This window comes from Giraffa tippelskirchi, chromosome 1, assembly GCF_054371585.1.
Source record: "Giraffa tippelskirchi isolate mGirTip1 chromosome 1, T2T-mGirTip1v1.2.pri, whole genome shotgun sequence".
NCBI classification, from domain to species: Eukaryota; Metazoa; Chordata; class Mammalia; order Artiodactyla; family Giraffidae; genus Giraffa; species Giraffa tippelskirchi.
In genome coordinates, this window is record NC_137275.1 from 131,244,649 (window position 1) to 131,262,263 (window position 17,615).

General features: G+C 40.3%; 1 protein-coding gene and 1 long non-coding RNA gene across 5 annotated transcripts in view; one reads left to right on the forward strand and one right to left on the reverse strand.

Annotated features, from left to right (window-relative positions):
- ELP3 (elongator acetyltransferase complex subunit 3) overlaps positions 1-17,615 on the reverse strand; it is a 143,038-nt gene that overhangs the window by 28,643 nt on the left and 96,780 nt on the right. For all 4 annotated transcript variants that reach the window (XM_081497041.1, XM_081497040.1, XM_081497045.1 and 1 more), the window contains 4 exons: positions 11,594-11,684; positions 8,699-8,764; positions 6,476-6,703; positions 5,462-5,543 (listed from right to left, as the gene is read on the reverse strand). In XM_081497041.1, the coding sequence (XP_081353167.1) occupies positions 5,462-5,543; positions 6,476-6,703; positions 8,699-8,764; positions 11,594-11,684 (467 nt within the window). The remainder of the gene's footprint in view (positions 1-5,461; positions 5,544-6,475; positions 6,704-8,698; positions 8,765-11,593; positions 11,685-17,615) is intronic.
- Positions 368-5,289, forward strand: LOC145509101 (uncharacterized). Its single transcript, XR_014055854.1, has 2 exons — positions 368-541; positions 4,947-5,289. It is a non-coding gene; the product is annotated as an uncharacterized LOC145509101 (long non-coding RNA).

Consider the following 17,615-nt stretch of genomic DNA (forward strand, 5'->3'; position numbering starts at 1 on the left):
TGATCCGTCAGCCTGGTGCAATTCTTGGCCAATGGCCATGTTAATTTTCTACTTGAAAGAACACAAATAGGATACTGCTTATGACGAAGGTAGTGGGGGGAGCTTGGGGAATAGCTGTCTGTCTTGATGCATAGCAATTAGCCTGGCAAAATGAAACAGGAACACGATTGCATCTGAAACCTAGCCAAAACTGCCTAAAGGAAAAAAGGTCACTTTGTTGGGGGTATTAAGTGGCTTTTTAAATAGTGGCTATTGACAGTTATATTTGCCCTTTCAAAAATGGTACGGGCAGTGTGACATCAGAGATCTCCAGTTTCCATGGTGATTATTAGTGATGACATTTCAAATGTTATGGTTAGGTTCTACAGTATAAATCTCTGCACTTGACACTAGAAGAGAGGGAAGAGAAAAAAACTGCTCCATCGTTAACATTTTTAAAGGAGAGAAAGCTGATCATCCAAGTAGATAAACATTATGGCTTTCAAGTAGATACGATTTGTTCATCTTAAACAAATGGATGTTGACAGAAGAAGCAACATGAGTAAGTTGATGAAAGATACTATAGCACTTGGACTTAGTAGGGACTAATTAATTGCTTAGGTATTTAGCAGCAATTAACTATTATTTCCTGCCTGCATATTATTTCATAAGCTGATTGTTCTCATACTACTGATTTACCCATTTTTATATGTAGAAAAAGATTATTTTCTCACGCTGAAGCAGCTAATCCTGAGTTGAGAAATAGTCTAAGTAGGGAAAAACCTGTCTTCCTCTGCAGTTATGGGCAAGCTGCAGGGTGAAGACTGAGTGAGCTGTTCTGGTCCATGTGAACATCCCTCAAAGGCAGGGCATCATTTCCTCCTTCCTCTATCTGCCCTCTCAGCCCTGGGCCCCTGCACACAGGAGACACTTCAGAAATGTAGCAATTCTGGTGTTAAGAAATTCATTATTGCTTTAGTTTAACATTTAGAGTTGATAGTTAATTTGAAAACACACAGTTTACCAAGACAATTTTATATACTTAGGCAGAATGAATAAACTTAAAAGTCACTCTGAGGGACCTCCCTGGTGGTCCGGGGGCTAAAACTCCACATTCCCAATGTAGGGGGCCCACGTTTGATACCTGTTCAGGGAACTAGATCCCACATTCCACAGCTACATACCCCAACTTAAAAAAAAAAAAAAGATCTCACGTACCACAAGGAAGATCAAAGATCCTGCATGCCGCAACTAAGACTCAGCACAGTCAAATAAATATTAAAAAAAAAAAAAAAAAGAAGACACTCTGAGTGTTTCATTTGACATTGATAAACGGGTTTTCAATTTTCTCATGTAGCTATCAAGTTAATCTTTTATAAATCAGCTGTGAAATACACAACATGGACCTTTTATAAACATAATATATTGAGACAACAAATAAAAAACAATTTATGTTTTAATATGGAAAAACAGAATATACGGAGTCTTTCTGACTAGTGATTCAAATCAGATCTACTGTGTAGTCAGTCATATTGTCCAGAGGCAGAATTGAAGATTATAAATCCAAGTAACAGAAACAATCTGCTGGCAAGATAAAGGGAAATCATAATGAATCAGAATGTAATTAAAAGAATTCTACATAAATGCATGCCTCTTACAGTCACTGTAACCAGAATGATAAATGATCTGTCTCTCCCTTCTTTAAGCTACTAGTTATGCCAGGACAGAATATCTAGGCCGCCACTGTGTATGAGTTATACAAAAGCCTACAGCCCAGAACAAGGATAGATTTACAAATCAAGGACAAGGTCAGAAAAGAAAAAAAAACAAAACAAAAAATAAGGTAGGACACAGACCACAAAGTATCAACAGTTGGGACTGAAGTGGACAGGCATCCACTTCATGTCATAGATAGGATTAGCTACCTACGGGAAACTTTATCATCATTTCTATCATCAAATACCCAAACTGAATGAGACTGAGATCAATTACTAATGAAATTAAAGCGTCTCCTGGTATGGTTTCATAAAAGAATCTACTTAATATGAAATTAGTAAAAACACAATTGATCTTGTTGAGAACTAAAAGAGATGAAGCTATTTAAAGGGGCGGAATTCTAGACTGTTAGAATGGCAAATGATAACCTAACACATTTATTTTTAGTAAAGAAATAAAGGTCCATGGAGATTCGAGCAACATGATTCAAGATCATCACAAGGAGAGCTGCTGTCAATGCAGAACAGAATCTTAACGCTCCTGCCCAAGTGTCTCTTCTTACACATCACATCTAATAAAGTACTGTGAATAAATGCAGCACAGAAGCACCAACACTATCATAAGATTTTCATTCTAAGGATCAACTTATGGAGAATAACTGACTCTTTACAAAAGCTAATTAAAACACACACACACACAGCATTGTACTTAAATCAGGAAGACCAAAGTCAACTGAACAAATAAGGAAGGAAAACAACCAACGAAGAAACACATTATGATTAAAAAACAACAACAACACTTTAAATCTGCCCTCCTTGAAGTTCTGAATAATGGACACCTCAGGTGTCTGATTCAGAAACTCAAACAGAACACTAATATGTTACTACATTAGAGAAATACAATGCATCACACACACAGTGAACGTTCTTGGTGTTTTCATCTGAAGAGGGATCAGATCTTGGGTCCAACAGAAAGTCAAGGCCCTAGCTGGATTCTTCAGTACAGGGCACTGGTGAGGGCTCACAGATCAGAGACAGGAAGTACCACTTCCTCCCACAGCACTCACCTGAGTACCAAGAACGCAATTCCAGGGCTGCTCCTGTAAAAACCTGCTGGCCAAGAGAAACCCCTATACAGAAATCCAGCAGTCTACCTGTGACAGCTAATAATGGGAAAGGTTCTTCCCTGTTATTTTTTAGCAAATCTCTTCTTGTTATTTTAAAAGTTCAACAAGCAGATGATCTGAAATCGAGCTATTATTTAGATTAGAATAATAACCTAGAAAGAGTACAGATGCTTATTTCCACTTAGTAAGACATTGTTCAAAAAACAGAAACTGCGGTTCTTATAGGTAACTGAATGTGTCCCTGGGCAAGTCAGAGGCTCCTCTCTGCATATAACATTTCAAAAAAGAGATAGATAGCATGAAGGCAAATTAACTAATGCAGAGAAGTGATAGAATACAGATGCCCTTCAGTTTTAAAATTCATCAGGTTCTCACAGATACCAGAAAATCACATGGCTGCATATCAGACTTTGGGAATGCAGGTGCTGCCAGGGTCACAGAGAACACCTTTACCTTAGTGATCTGAAACAGAATACTACATTTGGAAGAGAATACTAAAACCTACTCAAAGTGAGGTCTGAAGACAATCAGAATGGTCTTACCAGGAGCTGGTTAGACACCTAGGCCTTCAGGCTCCAACCTAGACCCAACGAGTCAGAATCTGCACTTTAACAAGATCTCCAGATGATTCACAAACACAGTAAGGCTTGGAAAGCACTGTACTACTGAAAACACTGACAGTTCGCTGGCAAAAGAGGCCAGCTGAAATTTCAGGTGATTCACAGATGCACATGTATAGTGAGCTTCTGAGTCAGTCTGGCCGTTTCCTGGTACCAGGGAAGGTTGACTTCTTGTCAACCACAAGCTGAACAATTGAGAAGTAAACCTTTTTTAATTACAAATACTGGCACCAATCAGGTGAGCTTCATTTAATTCCCACCTCTTTAGAGGGTTTAAGGTAACAGAAAAAACACAAAGAAAAGACTTGTGGTTGCCAAGGCGGGAGGAAGAGGGACGGATTGGAGTGTGGTAGAGTAAACTGTTACGTTTAGAATAGATAAACAACAAGGTCCTACTGTATAGCACAGGGAACTTCATTCAATAACCTGGGATAAACCATAATGGAAAAGAATATAAAAAAGAATGTATGTATGTATATAAATGAATCATTTTGCTGCACAGCAGAAATTAGCACAACACTGTAAATCACCTATACGTCAATAAAAAATATTCAAGATAACATAGAAAAATATAGAGAGCTAGGGGTGTTAAAAAATGCTTTATTCATCTGTCTGGAAAATGCCAAAACCCACAGCCAGATTAAATAATTGATTAAGTGAGCCTGGGTCATTGCATTTTCATAACTGTAATCATTAAAATCTGGGCAAAGGTATTGATTTATTGATTGGCAACAACTTACTGATTTTTTTTTTTTAAGTTTCATTTAATAATGCTGGAGGGAAAAGTAACCTGAATCTTGATCAGGGCTTTCACCATGTTAGCTGCTCATTGAGAAGAGCAAATTTTGTAAGGGTATGACACTGAAGAGTACGAGTGAATGGGTGTAGTCATGTTATTTTTTGCTCCACTTACATCAGACTTATCTTTTCACGCCTACTTCCCCAATCACCTGATGTCCTAGGTGAGGTTAAGGGGAACGCTTCCAAACAGGGGAAGAAATCTGTTCCCCAGGAACAAAGTCATTGAAAACAATTTTTAAGGAGTAAGGAACTCTGTCTTGAAACATCTTGTACTAGCAACATGGTTCTATTTTAATTTTCTGAACAATACTGACAGTTACCACATTAACTTATGATTTTCTTAGATTCATTCATCTAATTTCATTTTCCCAGAGTAACTGAGCAACGAAGCACAAGAGACCATGAGGAGATAGGGTACAGGAGGGTACCATGAAGATAGGGGACATGAGGAGATAGGAGAGGCCATGAGGAAGTTAGGGTACAGATTACTCGTCTTGCCACCAAAGAGTGTCTGCAAGCTCTATTCCGCCAGACTGCTTACAGGGATTTTCTTTGTGCCAGAGCACCACCAGTCTTTCCCTATTTAGCTCTGCCCAATTCTGAACATAATAATCATAAACGGAGGCAAGAGAGGTCTTGTTAGGGGAACCACTGACTGAAAACGCCCACCCTGGCCAGGCCTGAATAGTAACCGCTTTCATGAGTTCTCTTAAATAGGAGGTCCTGATAAGGAACGTGGAAATAACCAACTACCATGAACTGCAAGAACTTGGGAAAGGTCAAAATGAGAGTGGAGGCGCCAGTTCCTATGTCCTACCAAACTCCCAGAATCTTTCTCGCTGGAATCCATCTACGCTGAGTGATGCATGCACCACCAGGAAGGAACCCAAGTCAGAATGACTGGCCAGAGACAACCCGGAAACTAATCCCATCACCATAAAAGCCGAGACTGTGAGCCACGTGGCAGAGCAGTCCTCCTGGGTTCCCTTACCCTCTTGCTCTCCACCCGGGCGCCCGTTCCCAATAAAGTCTCTTGCTTTGTCAGCATGCGTGTCTCCTTGGACAATTTATTTCCGAGTGTCAGACAAAAGCCCACTCTTGGGCCCTGGAAGGGGTCCCCCTCCCTGCAACAGCCTGAGATACTTTTAATTGTGGTACCAAGTTAACAATGTGAATGAATCATGAACTTTGCCCTCTCCCCATGCCTACCCCCAGTTACCTGATATAACAGCTATTTTCCCAGATCCGTGTTCTTCTCTGGCTATTCGTTCTGCTTCCTCCATCAGCAGCATGCCAAAGCCCTGTGAAGAAGCAATAAAGGGGGTTAGGGAACTGTGAAGGAGAGAAGTCATTAAGAGGGGTCCATAAAACAAGAAGGCTGATATTTAGTAGCTGCTAAACTCTTTAAAAAAGAGTGACAAAAACCCATTTATAGGCATAAAGAAAGAAATGATTCAATTATACCAAAAGAACTCAGTGGCAGACTACGAATAACTCTGCAACAAAAGCCATCCCAAGGTATTTTGTGGATGATGTAATCTAGTCACAGCAAGGGAGGAATTGCCTGTCAATTTCTGTCGCTTTTTAAACAAGTTCTAGGCAATCTCCAGGTGATGAAAGTCTGGAACATCTAATCTTGTATTATTAGTCACCCTTTCAGTTTGTAAAAGGCTTTTGGAAACCAGGCAATATTCTTAAATCATCTATTTGGGGGTTTAATGCTACATCCACCATTAGTCGTTTTAACTTGCTCTCCTGAAAGTGAAAAAAAGTGGTTATTTATTTAGGTTGTTTGGGGGAGTAGAATAGTGTGCCACTATCTCTTAGCTTGCATTGACAAAGTGCTTTAAAATTTCATAAGTGCTTTCTTTCACATTATCATCTCCTTCGATTCCAAAATAGTTGAATCACACAAAATTGCCGGTATTAGATCATTTCTGACTTTCAAAAATAGCAATTTCCTATGGTTCAGTCTATTATTATATTCCACTTGATTGAGTCTCAATTCGTCTCTCCCTCCCCCTCCCTCATGCCCAAAGGGATACAATTTAAAGAGAAAGCCTCTCTGAACAACAGTAATGTTGGTTCCTCTATTTCTACACTTTCCTTTCTCCTCTCCTCTTCCTTTTCTCTTCTCTGCCCTCCCTTTCCCCACCCCACCCAATCCCTTTTCTCTTTTCCTCCTTTGAGCGACTTCTTAAGCACAGTCAAACAGAAATGCAGTTCGGGATACCTGATGCTGAAATTTAGTGGGATCCCGACTGCTTACGGGGACCACACTTCCGTACACGTGCAGCTCTCGGACTATGGACACACCCCCAACCAATTCAAAACGGAATGTCTCCTCTGAACACTTCCGTAATCTCAGGAGGCCAATCAAGATGTCCTGATCTGGGTCTTCATACGATAAGAAGGTTTCCCAGCCTCCATTTGCAACATAATCTCTTCTCACCAATTCAACCTGTTTTAATAAAAAGCCACACAAAACTTTTTTTAAAAAAGAATTAGAGAACAAAGTACATTTCTATAATTATATATATTTATTTAAATTAATATCTATAATTAGGGATAGAGAATAAATAATCACAAATTACGTCTCTTTTCACTTGTCTCCTCTCAATAACACTGACTATAAATGAGAATTTGTGCCTTGTCTATAGATGATGTAAGAGGAAAACTGTTTTACCATTTTATAAATATTTGAACCTCATTAACCTTAAGATTCTTACAGGGTTTGGCTCAGTTAATACTTCCATGGATTTATATCTCTCAGCCTCTATGAAAAGTCTGTAAGGTAAAATTATACGTTATGTCATGTATGTAGTTCTTGGGAGCACCCAAGGGCCCCAGAGCTGTCAGGTGCTCGATGGTTTTTAGTTCTCACCTCTTCCATTAAAACCTGCTTTTTTGGGGGAAAAATGTGTTGATCTCATTCCTTGATGGGATTTTAAGAAAAAGTATCCCACAGGACCTTTAAAATATTGGGTTGACCAAAAAGTACATTTGAATTTTTTCGTAAGATGTTATGGAGAAACCCAAAAAACTTCTTGGCCAGCCCAACAGTATGCCTAATTGTGAGATTAACAGGTTAAAGAAAATACAGTCACCAGAGAGGAGTTTTAGGGGAAGCTTTTGTGTTAGCACTCTACATGGTGTTTTAACTTTTGCGTCCTGCTCAAGTGGCCCTTGTACTCTGCACCAATATTAAGCAATTGTCACGTAGAGAAAGCTATGTATGTAGGCATGGTCACACTCAGATGCCCTGCAAAGATGGGCATATTGGCCCCATGGTGGGGTGAACAATCAGATTGACACTGACATTCCTCCTCAGCTTCTTGTTTGCCGAGTAACTGGACTGCACAAGAATTTGGCAGAAGAACTAACTGTGCCAGGGTCTACTTTTTCCTTAAAAGGTCTGAGATGTGAAAACTGTCAATTCATTTTGAGAAGAGAAATATCAGCTGCAGATCTCTCTCTTCTAGCCTTTCTCAAACAGGCTCCCACAGGAAAGAGATCCCCACAGAAAAATCTGGCAAATAGCTAACACGATGACATTACAGGAGAGAAGTTAATTCATTAAAAATATGTTTTATGGAAACCCTGTTGATGAGGGTGATCTTGTCACCTGATTACCACCAACGGGCAATAACTGAACAGTTGCACAGAGATAAGCACATGACACTCAGCTTTACCACTAGTCACATTTGGCTATTTATATTTGAATTCTTTGACACTGGGACATTAAATAAAATTAAACAGTAAGTTCTTCTTTGCACTAGCCACCTTTCAAGTGCTTAACTGTCACACGTGCCTGGTAGCTGACTCCATATTAGGTGGCACAGATGACAGGACATTTCCAACACTGCAGAAAGTTCTGCTGAATAGTACTGATCTATAATGAAGTTCCAACCTGATCTTCCTAACCTGGCTCTTCTAGTGTTGAGTGACCTTCATATCTGGCTTTGCTGACTTGACCTGATTCTCAATGACTCTTTGCTCTTAGTTTATTCATTAACTTTGAGAGTTTGGTTTTGGTTCTAACTATAGGGCTTCCCTGGTAGCTCAGCTGGTAAAGAATCTGTCTGCAATGCAGGAGACCCCAGATCGATTCCTGGGTCGGGAAGTTCTCCTGGAGAAGGGATAGGCAACCCACTCCAGTTTTCTTGGGCTTCCCTGGTGGCTCAGATGGTAAAGAATCTGTCTGCAATGCAGGAGACCTGTGTTTGATCCTTGGGTTGGGAAGAGCCCCTGGAGGAGGGCACAGCAACCCACTCCAGTATTCTTGCCTGGAGAATCCCCATGGACAGAGGAGCCTGGCAGGCTACAGTCCATGAGGTCACAGAGTCGGGCACAACAGAGCAACTAAACACAGCACAATACATAAGCAGGTATATGCCCGGGCTTGACAAAGCGTAATGAACAGGACCTAATCTCTCTATAAAATGAAGACACTAACCTGGTATGGCCGGACTTTGTGATGAATTTCTTGGATTCCAACCTCTCTGGTTCTCACATCACGACACTGTGAAAAAATTCAAAGCAAGAGAAATGACGAACGGGGAGGAAGGAGAGGGGAGGAAGGGGGAAAAAATAAAGAGAAAGAAAAGAAAGAGGGAAGGGGAGGCAAATATAAAACCAGTCACTAATACAATTTTTACTGAAACTTCTCCACCAAATTCTGGGCTCAAAATTACATCTGGACATAATTTACATTGAGATAAAAGAACTGAATTTAAAAACGAAGCCCTTTTTAATAAATCTGAAGATAGGGAAAAACAAAATGGAAATATATGAAGTTAGCACTGTATTGTTTTTAAAATGAGTTTAGAATCCAAAGGAGATCGATACATAATATTGAAAGTAAAGAACATACCTCCTAAAAATTTGAACATGGTTTTACCCAGAGGATATAACTGTATCTGAAAGTGCAATCCCAAACTATGTCTATAGAAGAGTAACAATTGAATTCCTAATGTTTGAAAAACTTCACCATTTTATAGCAGTTAATGTTTCTAGCATCACCATACCTGTATCAAATTTTAGAAATGTCAGAAAGAGGGAAACTAAGACTGCTATCTTTTGCAGAGAAGGGCTCCGTGGAATAAAGGAAGGGAGGGAGGAAGGAATGCAAGGACAGAGAGGAAAGAAAAAACCTTGAGCTTTTATTATTATACAGTCTGAATCATGGTGTCATGGTGGCAGAATGTCCCAGGAAGCACAAAGCTGCCTGTGGATGTGTGCATGGCCAAGCTACGTGATGTAACTCTTGCTTCTACTCCACAACCCGGTGTGCAGGCTGTGAAGCCTGAGACTTATAATTACAAAATCCTCACAGTGACTATTATCTGTCCTATGGTATACTTTCCCCTATAGAACAAACTGTAGAACTTATTGCCAAGATTCTAACACTTTCCATCAGTGAGACAAGATCACCCTAGGAAAGCTGATGATGTCTTGCAGTCATACTACTAATAGTGTATTTGGTGTATATATGGAGAGAATTTCACGAGAGAAATAAGAGCTCATTATTCAGTTCTAGAAAAACTAAGCTATCTCCATGCCCCGGGAACCCATATCACATGCTGCTAAAGAACACCTGCCTGCTTTTGTCCTTTCTTGGAGGGGAGGGGAATGCTTTTTACGAAAGAGATTGAGGTATCCTTATATTCTAGTAAAGACACTGCCTAGGTAAACTAGGTAACTTTTGGCTACGACTGAATTCCAGTCTTGAGACTCAATCCTAGATTACTTTATGAGAGGCTATCAAGGTTTAAGAGGGGTACAGGGTTAAAGATGATGGCTGGATGATGAGGTTATCAGGCTAACCAGGCCAGGAGGAGGAGGAGCTGAAGAACTGGGACAGCTGGGGACCAGGGAGCAGGGCAGTCACATACTTGTTGGGGCTATTCATTACTGTCCATGGGGCTGCCCTGGTGGCTCAGTGGTAAAGAAACTGCCTGCCAATGCAGGAGACTTGGGTTCAATCCCTGGGACAGGAAGATCCCCGGGAGAAGGAAATGGCAACCCACTCCAGTATTCTTGCCTGGGAAATACCATGGACAGAGGAGCCTGGCTGGCTATAGTCCACGGGGTCACAAAGAGTTGGATATGACTGAGCAACTAAATAACAACAACAATTACTGTACATACAGTTGCTGTTTTTCTAGAACTTAAATTATTATTATTTTGGTAGAATAAGCCAATAATGTTCATAAACTCTACTCTAGACAATTTTTTTCTAAAAAAAGAAAAACTTCTTTATAACAAATCAACTAAGAGAACAAAATGTTTTGGGTATGTCCACAAACATGATATGTAGTCCTTAAAACAATGCCTTTCGAAGAGTGGTCCATGTCTGCACTGTATGAGAACCTCCCTCAGCTCCGTATCAGACCAAGTGAATCAGAAGCTCAAAGCAGAGGCCAGGATGCAGGCTCAGACCTAGACACGCCCTGGCCTTTCCTCTTAGCAGCTCTGAGAAATAGCTCCTAGGGCTGCTGCTGCTGCTGCTGCTAAGTCGCTTCAGTCGTGTCCGACTCTGTGCAACCCCATGGTCGGCAGCTCACCAGGCTCCGCCGTCCCTGGGATTCTCCAGGCAAGAATACTGGAGTGGGTTTCCATTTCCTTCTCCAGTGCATGAAAGGGAAAAGTGAAAGTGAAGTTGCTCAGTCGTGTCCGACTCGTAGCGACCCATGGACTGTAGCCTACCAGGCTCCTCCATCCATGGGATTTTCTAGGCAAGAGTACTGGAGTGGGGTGCCATTGCCTTCTCCGAGGGCACTGAGTTTTAAACCATATCGTGATTTCAAAATCATCTGCAGAGCCTGTTAAACTGCAGTTTCCTGGGCTCTTTGTACTTCCAGGGAAAGCAGAAAGGAGGTGCTTAGTAAATATTTCTGGAATAAATAAGCAAATGAAAAGACACAGGGGCAAGGCGGGGCAAGGGAGAGTGGTATATCTGGACAATAATATTGCTAATTGTTTCAGCATGTCATCCTTGTTTCTTCAAAGGTCGCATTTGTCTATCTGGTCAAGAATCGAACACCCAGTATTTCAAAACAAAAGAGGTTTTCTAAAAAAAGGAGCTGAACCCATAGTTGGCAATTTCAGTAGGCAGGAGAAAACAACCATTAAATTGACAAACCCACACTCTTTTAGGAGATAGCAGAGGGGTGCAGGGATGGGATGCAGATTGTTGACCCACTACTTCAGCTTCAACACATTGTACAGAAAGAAGGGCTTCAGTGCATGAAAGCTCTTTGACCAAACCTGTACGTTTATCAGGTGATAGCATCACAGGTTTTCATGTCTGAGATTACTTTGATCTCTAAAGTTCCGCTCAGACTCTTACCTGTATTCCAAGGTCTTTCATTCTTGCAAATGCCAGCTCTCTCAAGTTACCGTGCTCCACTCCTGAGCTGACTAAGGGCATCGGAATATCTCTGCAGGAGAAAAACATCAGATGTTGCAAAATATAAGTCACTCTCTAAAACACGAAGGCAGGGATAATTTTTCAAAAAAGGAGAACCACCCTTCTCCCCTCAAAAAAAAACCCCCTACAAAACAGACCAAGAAAACAGAGGCTGAATATTCTAACTGGAAAGCAGATTCACAGCTTTTCTGCCTCCCAGTTTTCCCATCTATGAAATTACGATTTTCACCAATCATGCAGGGTTTTCTTAAGAAATACTTGATGAAATCACTTTATAAGATTACTAAATACAAAACAAATATCCAATAACCATTAGTAATGATTTTTGGCTGAAGAGACACCTATACTAAACAGGAAATAAAATTCTTGTTGTTGTTGTTTTATAAAATCCAATTTGTTCAAAAGAGAAGAAATAAAAATTATTAACACACTGATTTATAGCTTATAAACACTTTCCTGTAGAGTTGCTGAATGACAAGTAACCAGGAAGCTAAAAAGCCTGGCTGAGATGACAACTGGTCTCAAAGAATATATTCCACACCCCCCGCCTGGTTCCTAAAAATCTAAATTAGAAGTGACTCTTTCCTGCTGGTGCTAGTGGTAAAGAACCTGCCTGCCAGTGCAGGAGACTCAGGAGAGTTGGGTTCATTCCCTGGGTCAGGAAGATCCCCTGGAGAAGGAAATGGCAACCCACTCTAGTATTCTTGCCTGGAAAATTCCATGGACATAGGAGCCTCAGTGGCTATGGTCCATGGGGTTTTACAGAGTTGGACACGACTGCATGACCGAGCACAACAACTTCATTGAAGGGAATAAGAACTTGCCTAAAGATGAAGTAGATAAAATTTATTTCCTGGCACTAATATAGTGTTAAGTGCCAGGCACCAAGGAAACTTTGATCAAAAGTTGAAATTATGAGCTTCATTTTAGTAGCCCTCAACATCCCTTCTAGATAAAAATCAGTATCTTAACACAAAATAGCTAAAAAAAAAAAAATCTGAAGTAAGAATATGCTTAGCACATCTCCTATTTAAAGACAAGTCTCCAATTTGTTTTGTCTAATATTTGGTGGATTAGAAGACTTGAAGGATACACCAATTATCTTGTTTTCTAATTTTTGCTTTTGAATCAACTTGAGTCTTTTCCTTCTCTTTTCACTTATCCCTTCAAACGTTAAGTAAATACAATTAGCTAATTCACCGTTTGATTCTAATAAGATATTCCCCACTCATTCAAAAGTATCAAAAGCTAATCAATTAGCATTAAAAACTACACATAATAAATAGACTCTGGAAGCAACTATAAAGCAATGATAAGCCACAATTCTTTAAGAGAATGACATACCAGGGAGTTCAAAGCGACATAAAAAAATATATTTTAGAGTGATTAGTTAATACCTATGGTTTACTTATACTTATTAGTAAAATAAACTTTCTTTCTTTGGAACTATAATTCCTTCCAACCAGTCCATCCTAAAGGAAATCAGTCCTGAATATTCATTGGAAGGATTGATGCTGAAGCTGAAACTCCAATACTTTGGCCAGCTGATGCGAAGAACTGTCTCACTGGAAAAGACCTTGATGCTGGGAAAGATTGAAGGCAGGAGGAGAAGGGGATGACAGAGGATGAGATGGTTGGATGGCATCACCAAGTCAATGGACATGAGTTTGAGGAAACTCCGGGAGTTGGTGATGGACAGGGAGGCCTGGCATGCTGCAGTCCACAGGGTCGCAAAGAGTCAGATATGACTGAGCGACTGAACTGAACTGAAAACCAGATATATCTTAAATATTTATTTTTGTTTACATATTTATTTGGCTGCACTGGGTCTTAGTTGCAGCATGAGGGATCTTGAGCTGTGGCATGTGGGATCTAATTCCCTGGCCAGGGACAGAACCTGCGGCCCCTGCATTGGAAATGCAGAGTGCTGGCTACTGGACCACCTGGGAAGTCCCCAGGTACATCTTAAATTAGTAATCAGATGAAACTGAAAGAAGGCTAGTGAAGGAAAAAGCAGTTTTCTTTCTTTTTTTGTGGTCATACCCCAATAAGTATAATAGAATTTATGATTCTATTTGGTTACACAGATAATTAGGGTATTCTTTTAGGCGATGGAGGAAAAAGCAGTTTATTTTAGGAAGGAATGTATGAAAAACTGTTTTAAGTTTTTTACTATTTCATATTATATAAACCGAATTTAAAATCTCCCAAATGCCTCTTTTAACCCTGAACCTGTCAATTCTAAAGTAAATCAGTCCTGAACACTCATTGGAAGGACTGAGGCTAAAGCTGAAACTCCAATACTCTGGCCACCTGATGTGAAGAACTGATTCATTGGAAAAGACACTGATTCTGGGAAAGATTGAAGGCAAGAAGAGAAGAGTGAGGGAGAGGATGAGATGGTTGGGTAGCATCACCGACTCAATGGACATGAGTTTGAGCCAACTCCGGGAGATAGTGAAGGACAAGGAAACCTTGCGTGCTGCAGTCCTTGAGGTGGCAAAGAGTTGGACACAACTTAGCGACTGAATAACATTCTATTAAATTACTCACAAATACATGTAGTTTCACAACAAAGTAAAACACTGTTATACGTGATATGAAATTAATCTGATAATATCAACGGCAACCAGTTAGTACCCATTACATGAGATACATTTGACTCTTGTTCTTCATTGCAGTGAAGTCTGATAATGTGCCATGAACACCAAATGAGCAAATATGGAAGCACTGCTCCTATGAAAACACGGAGGGTTAGGTTCCTATCAGCTTTCAGTTCATTTTCTTCCACTGATCAACACATGACTTTGTTCTGTGTTTCTGTTCAAAGACACTTTATTTAACACAGAATTCATTCATTAACATTGTATATGGCCAACAGCACTATGATTCATGCTGCAATGAAGCTTATCTAACACATTTATTTTCTTTGTAAGACACATCACAATCTTGTGCTAAGGAACACTATGCATGAGGGACATTTTAAACAGTAAAATCAACAAAAAGCACAAAAATGTGAAAAACATGTTATTAGGTGGATTGTTAAAGGATACCTGTTACAGTATGAGAGCTGACACAAGTACAAATACCATGCCAATATCCTGTTCCTCACCGACCCTCTGACCACCAGTCTAGCATCTGCTGATGACTCCTTCTATATCACCTGCCCTACAACAGTCATCACTGGTGATTATTTCTACCATCTCTTCTGCATTAGTTGAGCTTATATTCTAAGGAAGAATGTTCCCTTCTCTAATTTATAAACTCATAGATTCCTATTTTATTCAACCAGTTGTAGTAGTCTGATATCAACATTATTCTGTTGCTTAAATTAGATGTGGCCAGTAGGCATGCATTTAGGCTGGCTTCTGGGTCCTTCTGACATATCTGCAACATTCTTTGAGTATTTCCTTACTTTCTGGAACAAGATGTTCCAGGCTTGTCTTACACGTTTGCTGCCCCAGCCCTAGAACTGGCCATTTACCCAAGCAGTCCTGATTCCTTTCAGTGCAGCATGGTATTTAAAACCAAGATCTGGGCACTCACTTTGCTCATTATTACTGAGGTATCATGGCCTTTAGAGATGCCTTTACACAAGGACATCACCAGATGGTCAATACCAAAATTAGACTGACAATATTCCTTGCAGACGAAGGTGGAGAAACTCTATACCGTCAACAAAAACAAGACCTGAAGCTGACGTGGCTCAGATCATGAGCTCCTTATTGCAAAATTCAGGTTTAAATTGAAGAAAGTAGGGAAAACCACTAAGCCATTCAGGTCAGACCTAAATTAAATACCGTATGATTTTACACTGAAGGTGACAAATATATTCAAGCGATTAGATCTGATAGGCAGAGTGCCTGAAGAACTATGGACAGAGGTTTGAAACACTGTACAGAGGCAGTGACCAAAACCATCCCAAAGAAAAAGAAATGCAAGAAGGCAAAGTGGTTGTGTGAGGAGGCCTTACAAATAGCTGAGAAGAGAAGTGAAAGGCAAGCGAGAAACAGAAAGATACATATCCAACTGAATGCAGAGTTCCAGAGAATAGCTAGGAGAGATAAGACAGACTTCTTAAGGGAACAATACAAAGAGATAGAGGAAAACAACAGAATGGGAAGGGCTAGAGAAAGACTTCAAGAAAACTGGAGCTATCAAGGCAACATTTCATGCAAAGATGGGCACAATAAAGGACAGAAACGGTATAGACCTAACAGAAGCAGAAGATATTAAGAAGAGGTGAGAGCAATCTAGCCAGTAAACAAGAATACACAGGAGAACTATACAAAAAAAGTCTTAATGACCCAGATAGCCACGATGGTGTAATCACTCACCTAGAACCAGACATCCTCTGAAGGATGTCTGTGAGTGTGAAGTCAAGTGGGCCTTAGGAAGAATCACTTTGAACAAAGATAGTGAAGGTGATGGAATTCCAGCTGAGCTATTTCAAATCCTAAAAGGTGATGCTGTGAAAGTGCTGCACTCATTATGCCAGCAAATTTGGAAAACTCAGCAGTGGCCACAGGACTGGAAAAGGTCAGTTTTCACTCCAATCCCAAAGAAAGGCAATGCCAAAGAATGTTCCAACTACCACACAATTGCACTCATCTCACACGCTAGCAAAGTAATGCTCAAAATTCTCCAAGCCAGGCTTCAACAGTACATGAACTGAGAACTTCCAGATGTACAAGCTGGGTTTAGAAAAGGCAGAGGAACAAGAGATCAAATTGCCAACATCTGTTGGATCATTGAAAAAGCAAAAGAGTTCCAGGAAAACATCTACTTCTGCTTTATTGACTATGCCAAAGCCTTTGACTATGTGGATCACAACAAACTGTGGAAAATTCTTAAAGCGATGGGAATACCAGACCACCTTACCTGCCTCCTAAAAAGCCTGTATGTAAGTCAAGAAGCAACAGTTAAAACTGGACATGGAACAACAGACTGGTTCCAAACTGGGAAAGCAGTATGTGAAGGCTGTATACTGTCACTCTGCTTATTTAACTTCTAGGCAGAGTACAACATGCAAAATGCCAGGCTGGATGAATCACAAGCTGGAATCAAGACTGCCAGGAGAAATATCAATAACCTCAAATATGCAGATGACAAGACCCTAATGGCAGAAGGCAAACAGGAACTAATGAGCCTCTTGATGAAGGTGAAAGAGAAGAGTGAAAAAACTGAATTAAAGGTCAACACTGAGAAAACTAAGATTATGGCATCCAGTCCTATCACTTCATGGCAAATAGAAGGGGAAAAAGTGGAAACAGTGACAGATTTTCTTTTCTTGAGCTCCAAAATCACTGCAGATGGTGACTGTAGCCAGATGGGGAGGGAGGTGGAAGGGGGGGTTCTGGAGGGGGAAAACATGTACACCCATGGTGGATTCATGTCAATGTATGGCAAAACAAATACAATATTGTAAAATTAAAAAATAGAAAATAAACTAATTTAATAAAAAAACAAAAACAAACAAATACCAAAAAAAAAAAAAAAAAAGACACTTGCTCCTTGGAAGGAAAGGTATGACAAACGTGGACAGCATATTAAAAAACAGAGACATCACTTTGCCGACAAAGGTCTATATAGTCAAAGCTATGGTTTTTCCAGTGGTCATGTATGGATGTGAGAGTTGGACCATAAAGAAGGCTGAGCGCCGAAGAATTGATGCTTTCAAATTGTGGTGCTGGAGAAGACTCTTGAGAGTCCCTTGACCTTCAAGGAGATCAGTCAATGCTAAAGGAAATCAACTCTGAACTGAGTTGATTGGAACTCAATGGAATTGAGTTCATTGGAAGGACTGATGCTGAAGCTCCAGTGCTTTGGCCACCTGGTGTGAACAGCTGACTCATTGGAAAAGACCCTGATTCTGGGAAAGACTGAAGGCAGGAGAAGTGGGCAGCAGAGGATGACATGGTTGGATGGCATCACCAACTCA